This window comes from Muscardinus avellanarius, assembly GCF_963383645.1.
Source record: "Muscardinus avellanarius genome assembly, chromosome: 1".
NCBI classification, from domain to species: domain Eukaryota; kingdom Metazoa; phylum Chordata; class Mammalia; order Rodentia; family Gliridae; genus Muscardinus; species Muscardinus avellanarius.
In genome coordinates this window covers 210,234,523-210,254,335 of record NC_137786.1, presented here as the reverse complement: position 1 = coordinate 210,254,335, position 19,813 = coordinate 210,234,523, and the positions used below count along the sequence as shown (strand labels likewise).

At 38.8% G+C, this 19,813-nt stretch overlaps 2 protein-coding genes across 2 annotated transcripts in view; one reads left to right on the top strand and one right to left on the bottom strand.

Moving 5' to 3' along the window:
• IFTAP (intraflagellar transport associated protein) overlaps positions 1 to 2,368 on the bottom strand; it is a gene marked incomplete at both ends in the record, with an annotated part of 49,150 nt that extends 46,782 nt beyond the window's left edge. The window contains one exon of the mRNA XM_080690657.1: positions 2,236 to 2,368. Coding sequence (XP_080546783.1) covers positions 2,236 to 2,368 — 133 coding nt within the window. The remainder of the gene's footprint in view (positions 1 to 2,235) is intronic.
• A 15,861-nt stretch (positions 2,369 to 18,229) lies between these two features.
• On the top strand, positions 18,230 to 19,813 carry RAG2 (recombination activating 2; the record flags this gene model as incomplete). Its single annotated transcript, XM_080719841.1, has 1 exon — positions 18,230 to 19,813. One exon carries the CDS (start codon positions 18,230 to 18,232, stop codon positions 19,811 to 19,813), a length of 1,584 nt encoding a protein of 527 aa, XP_080575967.1.

Below are 19,813 nucleotides of genomic sequence, written 5' to 3'. Positions count from 1 at the left end.
CCCCCTCCCTCCCTCTCTCTCTCTCTCTCTTCCTCCAGCCTCCATAGTGAGAGCAGAGTCCTTGCTCTCTCCCTCTCTCTGCTTCCCACCACCATGCCCTGACCTCTACAGACCCAGCCTGACGAGCAAATAATTATTCCTTCCTCTAAACTGTGTGGTCAGTTGTTTTAGATTTTAGCAGTGAGAAAGCTTAATGAGACAAGGGGTAAGAAAGACAGACTCAGACATGGATGTTATTGTAGAGGTTGAGTATCCCTTATCTAAAAATGTTTGGAACCAGAAGTGTTTTGAATTTCTGATTTTTTTAAATTTTAGAATATCTCTGAATATAAGCCGGGCATGGTGGTGCACACTTGTAATCCCCGTGCTTGAGAGGCAGAGACAGGAGGATCGCACAGGTTTGAAGCCAGCCTCCCTGGTTTAAGAGACCCTGTTTCCAAATAAAAATCTAAAATACGTCTGGGAGTGTAGCCCGGAGGTAGAAGGGTTCCATCCCCAGTACCACCAAAAAAAAAAAAAAAAAGAGAGAGAGAGAGAGAGAGAGAGAATATCTGAATATACCTAATGAGATTTCTAACCTAAAATGCATTTGTTTCATTAATACCATAATGAAGATAATGTTATACAGTAAGTTTACTGCACTGGTGTTTGAGCTGTGTCTTGCCACATTTGATCCAGTGTAGAATTTTCTACTTATATCAGCATTGGCGGTGCTCAAAATGTTTTGGATTTTGAAGCACTTCAGATTTAGAATTTTCAGACTGACCTGTATTTTGTATGATGATGCTGGTTAGATGAAATAGGCTAAAATCACTTTTCCTCTTCTTCATTCTAACTATCTTCCTTTTACATTTGATTAGGACACATGAATCATGACTTAGAATCATGAGCTTACGTTTCCTAAGAGAATCATGACCTCAGAGATTATGAAACCCCTGTTCTCAACCTTGGGTGCCCATCAGAACCAGCAGGAGAACTTGCATAAAATACTGATTCCCTGGCCCAGCTCAAATTTCTTGGTTTGAAGTGGGCTTTGGGATCAACATGTTCTAAAAGCTCCTTGTGCAGGCAGCTAGGTGGAGAACCCTCAAATGTGAATCAATGGCCCAGAAATGACCGCGGTTGAGAAACAGCTGATGACAAGCTCAGACAGAACCCATGCCCGTAAGAACCACTTAATGAATGAGGCAGAGCGTGCATCCACGCATCCTCAGACTGCGTGAGTGCCTGGGAGCTTATAACTCAGCTGATAATGAAACGAGGGAAATAAAAGAAAACAGATCTTCTTAACTTGATCTGAAAAAAAGACACAAATCAAGACTTTCCCGTAAAACTGACAAACGTAAATGTTGGCTCAATTTAAAAATAGTTACATGGGGCAAACAGAACACGTGCTTTAACCCACAGCATGACCTGGGCCTTTAGGGTTCAGGTTATCAGAGCAGGTCTAAAGCATCGTTTCCTGTCTGTAGAAACCACCTCAGCAGCAAAAGCAACATTATCAATATCATAAGAAGAAGAAGACCTACCATGCAGCAAGTGCTTACTATGTGTTAGCCTGAGTTTTACATGGATTATTTCAATAAGACTTTATCAACTTTTGAGGCAGCTACTATTATTATCCCCCTCTACTCAGAAACCCGCACATCCAAAGTCAGACAACCAGTAATTGGTGATGCCAGGTTCTAAATGTTTATCTTGAGTTTTAAAAATGATTTTTAACAATATTCACTCTGTGTGTGGGGGGGGGGTGGTACTGGGGTTTCTGGAAGCCCTTCTACCTCTGGACTACACTCCTAGACCTATTTTATACTTTTTTATTTGGAATCAGGGTCTCCTAAGCCAGCACACGCGGCTGGCTTTGAACCTGAGCGATCCTCCTGTCTCCGCCTCCCAAGCGCGGGGATTACAAGCGTGCGCCACCACACCCGGCTTAACAACATTCACTCTTTACATTTGTATCTCTTAAAAATAAAATGAAGGGATTAGATTATATAATTTATCTGGGCATTTTTAGTTTTCAAATTCTATGGTACTGATTTCATAGCACAGCTCTTGGATGTATAGACATTGGTATTTACACATATCAGCCACAGATGTCCTGATAAGAATTATGTAATAAAGGAACTGAAGGACCGTCCATGAAAAAGTCCTTCTAAAAGGGCAACAAAAACATAGACTTATAATAAAGTTCTTCATATCTACTGCTATAGAAAGTTTAACCATTGGTTTTACCTTTTGAAAGATAAGTGAACGTGTTCAGAAATTCTTCATATGTTTGCTCATGACTATTAATAAACTTATCCAAGACTTCTTCCATTAGCTGATCTTCATCCATCATCTCCAATCCTAATACTTGGGTAGGCATTCCTTGTCTCACTTTACCTATGAGACAAAGAAAACCATGAGCTAGAGAGTCACGTAGTCCCGGCCACTCATAACATACTCTGGATAAGCAGTGGAAGAATTCCAAAACCTGGAAGGATCGCTCAAGATAGTTACTAGAACAATGAATTCTAGTTCAAGAAATCGGAGATTTATCCATCTTTGCGGGTGTATTTTGGCTTATTTTTCAGTGTCATTATCATCTTAATTCATAAGAATATTGCTCCATATTTACACAATTAGAAATTCAAAGTCTTTCAAAGTGAGAGAAGCTTTGAAGAGTAGGTAAACTAACCACTCATCCAGGAACATCCATAATAGCTAATATTTATTAGTGACATATTTCGCACTTGCTATATACCAGGTGTTCTTCTGAGCACTTAGGGTTTATCACAACCCTAGCTAAGGTCAAAGAGCCAGCATGTAGAAGTGTCAGTCCTATGTGTCTAATCTCAGAAATGAAGCCCTTCAGCACCTCACCATGCCTCAGTCTATCTGTGTGACCTGCTTTTTTGTGTTAAAGCTGACAAACAGGTAACCCACCTGTGCTTTAACACATCCAAGGACTGGAAATGCTGATGACATTTCAGAAAAGCCCTTGGATAACTCTATTAAAACCTTCAAAAACTGAGCCATAAGCTGGGCATGGTGGCGCACACTTGTAATCCCAGCTCTTGGGAGGCTGAGACAGGAGGACTGCACAGGTTCGAGGCCAGCCTCAGCTACTTCGTGAGGCTCTCAGCAACTCAGCGAGACCCAGTTTCTAAATAAAGTTTAAAATAGGTCTGAGAGTATAGCCCAGAGGTAGAATGCCCCTGTGTTCCACCCTCAGTACCACACACACCAAAAAAAATGAGCCATAATCTCTCTCCCTGTACCATAGCCCACTGGTTCCTGAGCCTTTGAGGTTGACCTGAATAATTTCATTTCTTCCTTCTTGTACCTAACCTAACATCCTTTCAAATATTCAAACCAGCCATACTGTCCTTTCTCAATCTTGTTTCATTCCCTGTAACACGTTGTGTTTTTTTTTTCCAAACCTAGTTCAAAGTTCTGTGTCTCTCTGAACAACTTAACCTCCCATCCTCAGCCACCACAGGATGTCAGCCATGATTTCTCCCTCCTTCCTCTGCCTTAATCAGTATTGTTACACTTATAACACTGTTTGCAAGGTACTGCCCACACTGCTGTGTCCTTTATTACATTAGGAACCCATGTCTTTTCATCTTTGCATCCTAAACACTTAAGAGTATGGCACAAAACTGCGTGCAGTCCATCAATATGGAGCTACAATGTGAGCAGGTAACATAGTCAAAATATTGCAAAAGCAAGCAAAACACTCAACTAAACCTACCTAATAACTTCACTTGTGCCTAAATGACATGGTTTCAAGTCCTTTAAGCCCCTAATCAATCTACCTGGAAAAGGTTTCCTATTTTCTGCATCCGGAACTGGAGACAAGATTCCAGTTATGACCTGGATGGAGTGAGATTTGACTCATTCTCACATTCCAAATACGGCAGCTCACCTCTAAATACCATAGCCGACGCTCACATTCATACAGACGGTGGCCCCTTCATGCTGTCAGCGCGGCTCGCTGCTGCTGCTGTTAATCGGCCGCCTGTCAGCTGAGACACTGGGCCCCAGTCCCTGCACAGTTTGAACTTTGTTTTCACTTGTGATATTTCATCTTGTTAAACTCTGTTCATTCTGTGTGAGATATTAGTCTTCCAAAGCTTTGAGAAAATTGACTATCTCCAGAAAACTAAAGAATAATTACTGCCTAAGCAGCCAGTAAAATACATGGGGGAACAATAAAAAGAAGGGGTCCTCCATGCTGTATGGCAGGAAGAAAGAGAACAAGTCTTCTATTTTTCTGAAATGAGGAAAAATATGTTACCTGTTATTAACTTTTCTCCCATATTTCCTTTAAGCAGGTACTCATCACTTAAAAAATACAAACAACACAGATATCTATAGGGTATAAATGTAAAGACACTTATCCCCTGACCTTGCCAATCCCAGCCATCATGGGTAAACTCTGTCGTGTCTAGTGTACGCATTTCTAAATTTTTCTTTATAATACTTATACAGAATAATAGACATTTAAAAAATAAGACAATATTCTGTGTTATTCTTTGCAAATAGATTTTTTGCTAGAGACTGAATAGCTTTTTAATTTTACAAATTATCATAGGCATACACCACTTAGCATATATGGATCAATCCCATGCTTTCAAACAGCTCAGCTCTGCCTCTTAAGTCATGGCCTTGGGCAAGTTATCTGAGCTCTCTGGACTTCCGTTTTCTCTCATCTACAAAAAGGGATTATAATGTCATAGCTTTATTTTTTCTTAACCTCAATTCCAAAATATAAAAAAAAAGCTCTGGAAAAAAATCTAAAAATGTTTTCCTAAAATGATGCTCAAACTCATTTGGTGGCAAGACCTAATCTGAATTAGCATGAGAGCATTTGTGGCTTTTATTTATTTTACTCAGTGTAACTATCCAAATTTCCCTAAAGAATTACTAATGGCCAGGAGCTTCCAGGACCACCTAGAGAAGGGATACCTGGGATAAAGTAGGACTCTAGATTGGGGTGAGATATGCATGTTTAGCCCTGGAAACACAGCAGATGGATTCTCAGATAAATTCTACTCAGACTTTTAAATAACTAATGCCAATGCTCTAAAATTATTCCATGAACCCAAGAGTGGTGGAGAATTCATGTAATCCCTGCTACTCAGGAGGCAGAGGTAGGAGGATAACAAGTACAAGGCCAGTCTGGGCAACTTAGTGAGATGGTGCCTTGTCTTAGAATAAAATAAAGAGGACTGGGAAATGTAGCTGAGTGGTATAGCACCCCTAGGTTCAATCCCCAGTACTGCAAAACAAAATTATCCTATGAATTAGAAGAGTAGGGAACACTCCCAAATCCATTCTATGAAGCCAGTATCTACCCTAATACCAAAACAAGATAAGGACACATCAAGGAAAGAAAACTATAAAGATCAATATGCTTGATGAATATAGATGCAGAAAGTCTTTAACAAAATATTAGTAACTCATATTTAAAAATATATTAAGATAGAAAATCATGATCGAGTTTGTTTCTTTCTAGGGTTACAAGGATGGTTCAATATATACAAATCAATAAATTAAATTCATGACCTCAATAGAATTAAGGGCAAAAATACTCATGATTGTCTCAGTAGGTGCAAAAAGAAAGCTTTCAACAAAATTCAGCACCCTTTCATGATCAAAACACTGAAGAAACTATGAAAAGGAGGAACTTACCTCAACCTCATAAATACAATATATGGCAAATCCAAAGGCAGCGTCATTTTGAATGAGAAAAAATTAAAAGCATTTTCCCTACAATGTTCTCTAAAATGTAAATAGTAGACAAGGATGTCCACCGTTACCACTCCTATCAAATATAGTTCTTGAAATTTTATAGAGAGAAATTTGAGAAAGAAATAAAATGGATACAAATAGGGAAGAAAGAAGTCAAATCAATACTATTTACAAATGGTAGGAGCCTATACTTAGAAGATCAAAAACATTCTACCAAGACTTCTAAAACTAATAAAAATTTACCACAGTAGCAAAAATGCAAAATCAACATTAAAATATAATTCCTCATGCATTGTAATCTCAGATAAAATATAGTACTGTAAAGAACTGAGTGAAAAATAAAAAGAGGATTTAAAGTACCAATTTAAAATGAAAGAAACTGTTCCAACCTATTTGTACCTGAAAATTAGAATATGTGAAAGTCATCAATTATGGCTTATTCCAATGTATCTGTAATAATGCCAGACTTCAGCAATGAAAAGCTTACTAACCTACGCTGCAGTTGCTAGATAATAAACATCGACAAGTAACCTCAAAGGTGGCTATTAGTTCACTCAGTAGGACATGTACTTATTTATAAGAATTCCAGCATCAGTGTACTTTTCCAGAATTGGAGCCTAGAAAAAAGTCCGATAATGCATTCTACAATCTTTTCCTCAAACTGTCCCTGGTAATCTACTTCAGTAGACCAATGCCAAACAGAAAGAGCCAGGTTGTGGTTTCTGTTGCTGGAAATGTCTTCTTGTAGATATTTTAAGAATGATCACAGAAATTCTTTTAAACTTGCCATGTCTCAAATTGGTACACTTTAGTATTTTCCCTTACTGTATCTCAGTTGTACCAAAGGCAAATAATTAACAGGTTATACACAGCACAAATTCAAATTCCCTCCAAGGCCTTTAATTTTACTTGTGTGGGTATAACAATACGGGGCTTTATTAGCATTTTGTTCACTTTTTTCAGACTTTTGAAATACCCAGTTTTACAAACCATCATTACTTGAAGAGTTTAACAAGCACCTATCTTCAAATTCAAAACTTTCCTGATGTATAAACACAAAAATAACCTAATGTTAAAAGTCCCTTGGGAGTGACAAAGCAGATAATCATTTACCAGACAGTCAAGTGGTTTATGCAAATCCTAGTGGTTTTCTAGAAGGAAGCAGTGATTTTTCAGTTGCCACTCACATACTTTTTTGTTTTTACCATGAAATGTTTTTCTATAAGAAAAAGAGAGAGGGAAAGACTTGTCTAGATAACAAACTTCGATGTTTTGGTTTGGTTTTTATGTTTCATGGTTCTGTGTGCCACATGAAAGACCCTGAACATTTTGTGATGGTGAATAAATGTTCATAAACGTCTACTGGTAAGTCAAAAGTACCACTGACACAGGCACGGCCTCCAGGTGGAAACACAGGCGCAGGCACAGCCCTGCTTGACGACTACACTTCCCCACCGAGCCCCGAGCCATAAGCCCTGGTTAGAATTCAGGTTCCCTTCTTACATAGTCACTGAGAGGAGGGGAGAGAAATCCCATAATCTCCCAGAAGTCTGGTTTTCTATTATCAAATAATGAAACCAACAATCACCTAAGCTAGGTAAAGCTGTGTGTTCTCTGAAAGGATACCATTATGAAATGTGGTATATGAAAGTATCACCACTCTTAGCATATCTTTGATCTTTATCTTCAGATCCTTACTTAATGAAATTACCCCAGGAATATACAATTTTCAGAGACACAGTTGGTAAGAGTTGGTAAGCTTTAAGAAGAAAGTCACAATGAACTAGTCTTCTATCAAAGTGCGTTGCCTGCCTTTTTTTTTTTTTCCAGAACTGGGATTAAACCCAGGGACACTCTACATCCCAGCTATATCCCCAGCCCTATTTCTATTATTTATTTTGAAACAGTGTCTCGTTAAGTTGCAGAAGTGCCTCACAAGTTGCTGAGGCTGGCCCTGAACCTGCCATCCTCCTGCCTCGGCCTCCTAAGTACCGGGATTACAAGTGTGTACCACCATTCCCAGCTCTATTGCCTACCTTTTAACAGCACAGGAGGTATTTACAAATGGTCAAGTCTATAAGAAACCAAATCACACTAACTGCACAGATTTATGAAAAGAGTAGCTTCTTCCTTGAACTGATTTCTTCATCCTTGACTGAACCAAAATGATTCTGCATCCTCTGGTTGTTGTTGTTGTTGTTGTTGTTTATTTCTTTTACATCACATCAAGAAGAGAGAGAAAAGCCGCATGTGATGGCACTCTCAGGTACTTGGGAGGCTGAGATAGGAGGATCACAGGCACAGGGCCAGCCTCAGCTACTTAGTGAAGCTTTCCACAACTTAGTGAAGCCCTGTTCCCAAATAAAGAATTTTTTAAAAAGAGAGAGCTGAGGGTGTAACTCAGAGGTAGAATGCCCCTGAGTTCAATCCTCACTCCCACACGAGAGACAGAGAAGAGAGAGGAGAGAGAGAGAGAGAGAGAGAGAGAGAGAGAGAGAGAGAGAGAGAGAGATGGAGGGATGGAAAGAGAGAGAGAGAAGAATCCAATGACGGAAATTCACCAAGTTGAGTGAAACCTGTCACTAGTCCAACCCAAGAGAATAGATAGATGAATGAACCTGGGAAGGAAACTTCAGGTGGTAATTTTGTCAACAACTGCATTGATGAATAGCAATATATGGTTCTCACATCATAAGCAATACTGAGATGCTCATTATCGTGAACTTAACACATAAAGCCAGGAGGAAATTATACACAAAGCAGAAGCTCGGTCAGGATGGGTGCCCATGCCCCCCAGCTACATTCTGTAATCTGCTAACATACAAAACACCTTCAGGCTATTCAAATGCATATGCAATCATTTTAGTGACCCATAAATACATCCAAGTAAACAAAGGAAGAGAAGAAAGGAATAGAGAGGAAAGCAGGAATATTAAACATAGAACACAGAAGAACCTAAAAACACATACACACACACACACATGAATATATACTTAACTGATGAAATCTTAATACATTTTGTAGATTATACCAATGCCAATTCCAAATTTCCTTATTACACTACAAATTACACAAGATACAAGTCACGTAGAAGGCTATGCCAATAATGCACAAGCCATCTTTGTACATTCCTTTGCCTCCTCCTATGACGCTGCCCCACGATTCTACAATTGCTTCAAAAGTAAAAGTTTGCAAAGGGGGAGCAAGTGACGGAGAAGAGTAAGCCAATTAGGCAAAAGAGATTCAAGAAAAGGCAACTATCACTAAAAGTTTACAAGAATCTTAGAACTCAGGTGTTCTGATTGCTTTCCCTCTGCAGAATGCTCTGGGGGTGGAAATAATAGTAATCTATAAAATTAGATGCTTAAGCAGAAACTTTCCTCTTGAAAATTTTGTTTCCCTTTCCTGCTCATCCATCCAAACAGCTATAATGAGGTTTCTTGAGGCTATCATTTATCCAGCCTTACCGTTCATCAGCAGATTGCATAAAATCAGCTTTATCTTCCCCAAATACACTGTTCCTCCTAGCCAGTTAAGTAAATCCAGAAATGTCTGCCTTGACTCAGTGAGGCAGGTCATCAGAGTATCAGGCTGTTTTCAATTATATAGTTATTAAATCCATTAAACAAAGAAAAGGCAAACAGTTACATATTTGAACTTTTTCTCCCTATCATTAAAAAAACATTAACTTTGTGCAGATAATTTGCAGAAGATACTCATACAACAAACCCAAAATATTCATTGTTTTTTGTTTTGTTTTGTTTTCATCAGGAAGATTGCCTTCTTACTATTTCTGTTTCTTTGCTTTTTGGGGAAACGTAGTTGTGTTTAATCACCTTCATCACCTAACGAAACTCCTAAAAGCACACCAGTTGACCTGTAGACTAGTGACTTTATGATACAAATATTTCAACCATGTTCAAAACTGACCGCCTAACCTCAGAAGTGTTATCAACGACATCAGTGACTTCCGGAGGATAACAGTGAAGGCTTCAGTGAACATTTTCTCAAGGCCCCTGATAAAGCTGTTAATCCAGAAGGCAGTAGGGTTTCTAAGTCAACTTTATAGCTCTATAATCATACAATAATGTTTCAATCATAAAAGATTTATTAGCTCAAATGTAATCCCACCTCCTCATGGTATGCAATGTACCATTAATGCATGTTTTATCTGCACTGAATAACAACTAGCATACAAAGGCATCCATGCCTAATTAGTTATCCCCTTTTCTCCAACTTCCTGAGCCTGTCAGCCACCTGCACAAGGCACAGCACTTTTACAATACCAAGAAGCCTACTTTAAAACAAAACCCACACAGCTGGCTAGGAGCAGGTGTAGACCAACTGAACTAAATCAACTCTGCCTGTAGGAATACATTTCTATGTGTTTCAAAATGCCAGATCTTGCAAATAGAATCGACCTTTTCACTTGGCATTCTCTTAAATGATTTTTGAGATGTGCTTCTCAGCTATTTTTTAATTCTAAAGTCCTGTCTGCAGAATAATGAATGGAATTTCAGAACTAACACAATTATCTCGACACTTTATTGCAATTTTGCCTCAGCAAGTACAACATAACCTACACATACTTATGTTTTAGCCAACATAGCTTCTATACATAAGAGAAAGTAAGAATCACAAACTCCCTCCTTCTCTAGCACAACACTGCAAACATCCTCTGAAATTTGTCTGTGTTTAGTTTTAAAGCTCTCTCTTAAATCAGAGAGCATGGAACTTTTATAGGAAAGTTCTGGCCATCCTAGTTTGGTGACCACACTTAATGACTTTTAAAAATGACCAGTTACTTGTCATGGTCTTCTCGACAGTCCATCACACCAACTGTAGACTGCCACCTTTGTATTTCCTTTTTTCCTTACTCTGTTTATTTTTCCTCTGCCAGCTTCAGTTGTGCCTCCTGTCATAGAATTCATTCATTAAGCCAAACATCTCCCTTTCTAATACTAGTTGCATTATCTCCTTAAAAATGAGACATGTACAGCCAGGTGTGGTGGCACATTCTTGTAATCCCAGGAACTGGGAGGCTGAAACAGGAGGATCACAGTGTAAAGTCAGCCTCCTCAACTTAGTGAGGCCCTCAGCAACTTTGCAAGACCCTATTTGAAACTAAAAAATAAAACAGGGCTGGGGTGCAGCTCAGAGGTGGAATGCCCTAATTTCAGTCCCCAGTATCACACACAAAATAATCAGCCACTTATTAAAAGAATAGTAATTGTCTCTGCCTAACCTAACACTATGAAAATTTGCAGCTGACCTTATTTCAATACTTGTTAACTCATGAAATAGCAATGTAGTTAAGTTGTTCTTCCACTTACAAAACAGGATGGAAATGCTTGAGGGAACACTGTACTTCTTCAAAGACGCTGTCATGAGTCCACAAAATGTGGTTTCTCCTTTGCCTCCACCAGCCCACCATGTGTACACAGCCCTGCACCTGTGTTAGCCTTGGCAAGTTATTTCACTTTTTGTCCTTCAGTATTATCCTTTAAGTAGTTTGAATGTAAAAAGCAGGGGGATTAGACCTGATGTTGTCTTTCACCTTTTTCCTTCCAATAATTCTTTCCGTTTTGTCCAAATAGTATGTCAGTATAACCGGTTACTAAGTCTTTTATTTCTCCCATGAAACTGTTCTTTTATTCTGTAATTAGATAAACTTCTATTCTTTTATTCTTCACTGATTTTTAAGGAAGGGCAAGTCAATATATCCTAATAAGATTTTGATTCTGCCTCAAGGTTTAATACTGGGCTGAGTACCCAATAACTGATTTTTGTGAACTCCTAAGAACTTTTAAGAAAGGTTGAACATAGTAAGAATATAAGATGTGCTCATCAGCAATCAAAGTCACAAGATCCATGTCTTTTTTTAAGGGAAAGGCCTGTGTCTGCCATTTTTTCTAATTTCTCACATAACTTGGGCACACAGTAATGCACAATAAATGTGGTTTATATGGTAGCCATTCCCCAACCTTATCCTAGCCCAACATGTTCCAAAACCTCCAGTAGATGCCTGAAACTGCAGACAGCACCAAACCCAATAGTACTGTGTGTTTTCACTTTGTGGCCAGTATTAAGGAAAATAAGGGCTACTTGAACACAACCACTGTGATACCAAGACAGTTAATCTGATGGCTGAGGCAGTTACTAAGTGACTAAAGGGTGGGTAGCTTATACAGTGTGGATACACTGGACATAGTGATGACTCATGTCCTGAATGGGGTAGAACAGAACGGTGCAGATTTCATCATGCTACCCAGAAGAGCATGCAATTTCATATTAATAAATTGTTTATTTCTAGAATTTTTATTTAAGATTTGTGGGCCACAGCCAACCATAAGGAATTGAAACCATGGATAAGGATGACTACTTATACTAATCTCCGGTCTCCTCAGGAGACAACTAGCCAATTCTGCAACTGCTGCTGTGCTATGGATTGCCTGTTTTTTGATATTAATAAAATCCACAGACTAAAATGTAAGTCTACCCATAATTTCTATTTTAGAGATATCTAATGCATCAACTTTATGAATGAAGGCTGCCATCATTGCTGTAAAGTACAATTATCATTATATAATACCATTAATAGGTTGGTGCAATAGCCTAACCTCTATCCTTTTACAAACAAATGTCATCACAGAAGTAACTAGAAGAGATGATGATGCTTTCTTAAAGGATGAACCAACATCTCAAGTAATGAGAATCAACTTAGCAATTGAAGTGCACGTCCATGTTCTTTTTTTTTTTTTTTTGAAGATTTAAAGAAGTTTATTAGAAAGGTAGAAATACAGAAAATAGAAATACAGCTCCATACCAGACTGGCATGGAGAGGTGACTCGAAATGAATACACCCCACATCCATGTTCTTGAAGTAAACTCTGAAAATATATCTTATAAGTTTGCATAAAATAAGTAATAAGTAATACTTTATATATCTATACCATCATCATTAAGCAAGATTTACTGTATACACTCTATATACCGACACATCTTTTGACCATGAATCTTTACAATGAGATAAGTATCACCTCATTTAGAGATAGGAAATCTGAAGGTCAAAAAGGCCACTTAAGTGCCGGGCATGGTAGCGCACGCTTGTACTCCCAGCATTCTAGAGGCTGAGACAGAAGGACCGTGGTTTGAGGACATCCTCAGCTACTCAGTGAGGCCCTCTGCAACTATGTGAGACTCTGTTTCAAAATACAGAATAAAAAATAGGGCTGGGCATGTAGCTCAGAGATAGAATGCCCTGGGTTCCATCCCCAGTACTGCAAAAATAAATAAATAAATAAATAAAATAAAGGCCACTTAACTAACATATGACAGAACTGAAACTCAAACCCAGATTTTTCTACCTCTGATCACTACCTTATATCATCTAAGCCACATGAAAACTAATTAAATGACCAACAACAGTGGGTGGTTAGGTAATCACGTCATATTAACTTAATGAAATTCTATGCAACTATTAAAAATTATAAAGGGCCAGGCATGGTGGTGCACATCTGTAATACCAGTACTTGGGAAGCTGAGACAAGAGAGCTGCAGGTTCAAGGACAGCCTTAGAAAAGAAGTGAGACTCTCCAGCCTAGTGAAATTCTGCTTCAAAATAAAAAAGAAAAAGGGGTTGAGGGTACAGCTACAAGGTAGAATGCCCCTAGATTCAGTTCCCAGTATCACCATACACCCAAAAAAATATAAAGGTAGTCTTCCTGATAAGATCACTGTGGAATATTAATATCTTACTTCACTGAGGGCTTTCGATATATTATTTAATAATTTCCAAAGAATCATTTGAGATAAACATTTCTATTATCTCCATTTCAGAGATGAAAAAGCAGGCTTGATTACTGAGATTACTGCACTTGGAAAACAGCAGAGCTGGCAAAGAAAACCACTGGCACCAAACCCAATCTCATAAACATTACCCTGCACAATGCTGCCTAGTAGCTGCCTGACATAAAGTTGGTAGATGCCCTCCAATAAATAGAACTCCTTCCTTCTGAGCCTGCAGTACAGAAAACAAGAGACCACAGAAGAGCAGTGCCAATGACTAGCACTTGCACTAATGGTCTCTGCAATGGAACAAGCAATTTCCCATTTGACTCATAATACTGTTTATTTAAACTCAAGTAATTATTACTGACATTTTGTTGTTTTTATAAAATCTTTTTAATGGTAATAAATTGTGTTTCAACAAGACTCTTTATTTTCTTTACTAGTGAATGCTGAATTGTGTTTCCATTGTTATTAGTAATGAAATGGTTAAATCCTGAGGGTACACCCTGATGGTTATCTCACTCAACCATCAAAAGGGAGGAAAGAAAAATTCACAGTCAGTTACTCCCCTAGAACAGTGTGCATTAGAGCATCTGTCGACACACACACCCTCTTTACTATCATCCTCTGTTCGCCTCAGTCATAGCAAGCAGGCAGTGAATCTCCCCCAAGAGCCGATTTTAATACCGGTTTAGCGGCAAAGATTCAGAGAGGGGTGAGCAGCCCCTCTGGCCTCCAGGTAGGTCCAATGCCTTGATTTCTACCAAAGCTAAAAGATGGGAGCCTATATTTGGGAACTTTAAGGGAATGGTGGTGCCACACGTCAACAGCACGTTGGTTATGGGCAGTAGCAGTATATCAATGGGGAAGGGACGATACAGAATTTGGAAACTGTGGAGCTTCCAGTTCTCAGGCTGCCGCAGGGATTTAATCTCTCTGCCTTCTGAGCACTATTACTCATCTTAGTACCTAAATGATTCACTGGCACGAGTGTAGGAAGAAAGGCCTCATCGTGGTTTTACTGCCAGCAAAACTCAAATAATGCATGCCTCAAACCTGATTAACCATGCAAAATAGTGTTAATTCGCGCACTAAATGCCTACAGTTACAAGAGCCTACTTGCTATTTTGGAGCAATCAGGAATCATGATCAGTAAGATTTAACGCTTCAGAGTATTCTTTCTTTGGAAAGAAAAATAAGTCAGTTTGGACACAGGAGACTGACTACAAGCCCCGGCTCACACTGTTAGTCCTCTTTAGAGACTCGACTATGTCCTGGCTTCAAAGTGAATAAATGAAACTCGCCCTGCTAGGAACGATAGCAGGGGGTTAGGAAAATTGTGCAAGTGGATTGGTCCTACATTTCTGTCTTTTAAAGAAAGAAAACCTTTAATGTGTTGACTTTGAAATTTCCCTCAGATGAAGAACAGTGTCTTGTTTCTTAAAAACTGCCTGTTTTTGTCTAGTCTATTTAAAGAAAACCTCTTCGGTAGGTTATTTTAGATGTAGTATAATCTTTTAAAAATGTCTTTGAAAATCCACAATGTGACTAACAGTCTTATTTAAACCATGGAAGAGATACAATAGTCAACTCTAGTGAAAACATAAGTCGGTAAGAAAAAATTTCAGAAACTCAATGAAGTTTAGCAAAAAGCATGAAAACACGGTCACTGTTCCTATTCATTCTTTAAAATTCAGAAGTTGGCTGGTTAAAATGAGTAACCTAAAAATTATATACACAAATCGTGTCACAAGAAGAGATAACTCATCTTAGCAATAAACCTTAACCACTGTCTGTAGGGCCCTGTGCTAAGTAATATAAATGGACAATCTTCCTTCTGTCTTGTCCAAAAAATGATTTAATCTACAATAGTCATGTTTTTACTGATGAGAAGCCAAAATCCCTATGACAATCTTGAGATGACGCTAATAGGCTACAGTAAAAATGTCATTTAAAGCCTTCCGTTTAAAAGCAAGTGTTCATGGAAAACTCCAATATCAGTCTGCATGGGTGTTTTAAATAAGTAAGTTTTGGCCCGGTGCTCCCTCCACCCAAAATGGGGCGACTCCGAGACTAATCACTTAACAAGCTAGATGTAATCACACACAGCTTCCATTTACTAAACTGAGGATCAACAACATTTCTGTTAAGTTCCTATGGACAGAATTTTCTTAGTTTGCTCAGATGCCTTCTCTTACATATACTTGGGCAGGCTATAAATAAGTAAAACACTTGGTCTGGTTATTTCATGAGCTGAATGTTGCTGAATCTACAAATATGGACCAGAAAAAAGAGAGACTTGCTTATTACTTGGTAATAATCTTTTGCTGGCCCATTTCCTCACTTGGTTAAATATCCCAAAAGATGATTATTAAAACATCACACGTTAGTTGGGCATGGGGCCACGCGCCTATACTTGGGAAGCTAATACAGAAGGATTGCAAGTTAAGGAGTCTCAACATCACCGCAAGTCTCTCAGCAACCTATTTAAGACCCTGTTTCAAAACAAAACAAACAAAGGCTAGAATTGTAGCTCAGAGGTAGAATGAATGCCTTTGTGTTCAATCCCCGGTACCAAAATAAAAAGAAAGAAATCTTACCTTCAGGGATCTTCCAAATAAAACTGAAAATCTTAAGTATAAGAGAATGTTTAGCAATTAATGATATCTTATCTGCAGATAGGCTTAAGAAAAAAATCTAAATTGTCCAAAAGAACTTTAAAAATAAATAGGAAGTATGAAAAATATACTGTCATGTAATATTTATTAAGAATTTATCATGTGCTAGGCACTGTGCTATATGAATATGATTTATATGAGTTGTCTCACTTGTTTCTCAAAAGAATTTAGTGACTAAGAACTAATATTATTCCCCACTTTGCAGATTAAAAAAATAAGAGATAAAGTAACCTGCCTGCCCAAGGTGGTTACACAACAACTAATTGTTAGAGCCCCAGATTTGGACGCAGAAAATCCCATTTTATATCCTACATATTTAATAAAGGGTTAGAGAAAGCATAACAAAAATGAAATATCTACTATCATTTAAATTAACATATATATGTTTCTCCAATTCTTATTAGTTTAAAAGGTTACCTGTCTATATCCACTGACAACACTCCAAGATCCTAAAGTTTTCTAACTATCTCCAACATAAATATAATCTCTCATTACTGGCAGATAATTGTGCAGGAATAGCCTTGCTTTTTCTAAGTTTAAGAATAATCATAAATACCATTTATTGTAACACCAATTTTATTAAATTATTAATTATAATTGATATAACCTATGAGTTGTCCAAATTTTATTACAAACGAAGAAACTGAGGCACAGAAAATTTAAATAACTTGCTCAATGTCATGTGGTTACTGAGAAACAGAACTGGGATCTGAATCTAGCCAGTCAGTATTTCTGAGTCCTGCACCTGTTTTATTCTGCTTTTAAGTACGTTAACAAATTTACTCTTAAAAGTCAATGAACCTGTTATCTTGTCTCCTTTAACAGTTGTGCCTAAAACGTCACTCTGCGAACAGAAAGTATATTTTCACGTCTCTCCAAGGTAGATAATACAAATATAAAATCCTAAATAATTATTGCACCTCTTTCTTTAGTGTCTTTGTACTAAGGTTACTAATTACTCCAAAGTTTATGGGCTGGAAAATAAGATCTGAACTAACAGCTACTAACTCTATTTTCCTTAGAAGGGGCAAGAGAGATGTGTTTAGGAACCTTCTCTTCCTCCCTAAAAGAATCATAAAAACAGGAATTAACGCAGCTGAGAAAACAAAGGGTATTTACAACGGCACTTGGACACGACTAATTACTTTATTTCCATGACTTAATGCAGGAGTAGTAACAACATCAGGCAGGCCATTTCTCACCTGCACTCTACGTACTGGGAGACAGTCACAGCTATTGTAACTTGGTGCCTTCTTCAACCCGGTTCCCTAGCAACCCCAGGACCCTCAGGAGTGGGGTCCTGAGTGGAGAGCCAAGGCTTCAGGCAGGACTCCCTCTGGATACCTGCGCCTGGGCGTCCCTTCCCACCGCGGTTTCCAGGCAACCGCACGCGGGTCCTGAAGCAGCGATGCTTCCTAGTGGGTCACCTGTTTAAGTGTCCCCAGGGGAGGCTCAACAACTCCCGGGCGTGGGCTGGCCCGACTCCCGTCGGTAATACAGCCTCCCTGTACCCTATGTACCAGGCACTCTCACCTCCCATTCCCTAGTTGTCCGCCGTGGCTCCCATCTAATCACTTGGAACTTTGGGCCTCTTTGTTCAGAAAGATATCCTAGAAGTGTCCTCTCCTGGAGCAATAAAGTCAAACTATCACAACTACACAATCTATGCAGAATAGATTCCTGGGAAGCGTAGTTCTTTTGGCTAACGTGTAATGACTCTTTAAAGAAAAGGACTACAATTCCCAGAAATCTAAGCGCAGATAGTCCATCTTTAAAATACGTCCCAGCTGCTTGGAGTGTATTAGGTAGGAAGTTTCTGTTCCTCTTTGCTACCTAACTCCCTAAATTTTGTTGATTCGGCTGCACTTTGTAGTTTTGTAACTTTTGGAAAGATTTATTTTAACACGCTTTTTGCATTTGAAGTAATCAGAAAAATAACTACTTATATAAAGAGATATTCTGAATCGTTTTATTTTCTGTTTCAGATTTAAAAGAAAACCTATCCACAATCAGCAAATATGTCACTGGAGATGGTAACAGTCAGTAATAACACAGCCTTAATTCAACCAGGCTTCTCGCTGATGAATTTTGATGGGCAAGTTTTCTTCTTTGGCCAAAAAGGCTGGCCCAAGAGATCGTGTCCCACTGGAGTTTTTCATTTTGATGTAAAGCATAACCATCTAAAGCTGAAACCTGCCATTTTCTCTAAGGATTCCTGCTACCTTCCTCCTCTTCGCTACCCAGCCACATGCACATTCGAAGGCAACTCGGAGTCTGAAAAGCATCAATATATCATACATGGAGGGAAAACACCAAACAATGAACTTTCAGATAAGATTTATGTCATGTCCATTGTTTGCAAGAACAACAAGAAAGTTACTTTCCGCTGTACAGAGAAAGACTTGGTAGGAGATGTTCCTGAAGCCAGATATGGTCATTCCATTGATGTGGTATATAGTCGAGGAAAAAGTATGGGTGTTCTCTTTGGGGGACGGTCATACATGCCTTCTACCCAAAGAACCACAGAAAAATGGAACAGTGTAACAGACTGCCACCCCCATGTTTTCTTACTAGATTTTGAATTTGGATGTGCTACATCATACATTCTTCCTGAACTACAGGATGGGCTATCTTTTCATGTCTCTATTGCCAGAAATGATACCATTTATATTTTAGGAGGACATTCACTTGCCAATAACATCCGCCCCGCCAACCTGTACAGAATAAGGGTCGATCTCCCCTTGGGTAGCCCAGATGTGAAGTGCACAGTCTTGCCAGGAGGAATCTCTGTCTCCAGTGCCATCCTGACGCAAACTAACAATGATGAATTTGTTATTGTTGGTGGTTATCAGCTTGAAAATCAAAAAAGAATGGTGTGCAACACTGTCTCTTTAAGAGACAACAAAATAGAGATTCATGAGATGGAAACCCCAGATTGGACCCCAGATATTAAGCACAGCAAGATATGGTTTGGAAGTAACATGGGAAATGGAACTGTTTTCCTTGGCATACCAGGAGACAATAAACAGGCTGTTTCTGAAGCATTCTATTTTTACATGTTGAGATGCTCTGAAGATGATGTGAACGAAGATCAGAAAACATTCACAAACAGTCAGACATCAACAGAAGATCCAGGGGACTCCACCCCCTTTGAAGACTCAGAAGAATTTTGTTTCAGTGCAGAAGCAAATAGTTTTGATGGTGATGATGAATTTGACACCTATAATGAAGATGATGAAGAAGATGAGTCTGTGACAGGCTACTGGATAACATGCTGTGCTACCTGTGAAGTGGATATCAACACTTGGGTACCATTCTATTCAACAGAGCTCAACAAGCCTGCCATGATCTACTGTTCTCATGGAGATGGGCACTGGGTCCATGCCCAGTGCATGGATCTGGCAGAACGCACACTCATCCATCTGTCAGAAGGAAGCAACAAGTATTACTGCAATGAGCATGTGGAGATAGCAAGAGCACTCCAAACGCCCAAAAGAGTCCTACCCTTAAAGAAACCTCCAATGAAATCTGTCCGCAAAAAAGGTTCTGGGAAGGTCTTGACTCCTGCCAAGAAATCCTTTCTTAGAAGGCTGTTTGATTAG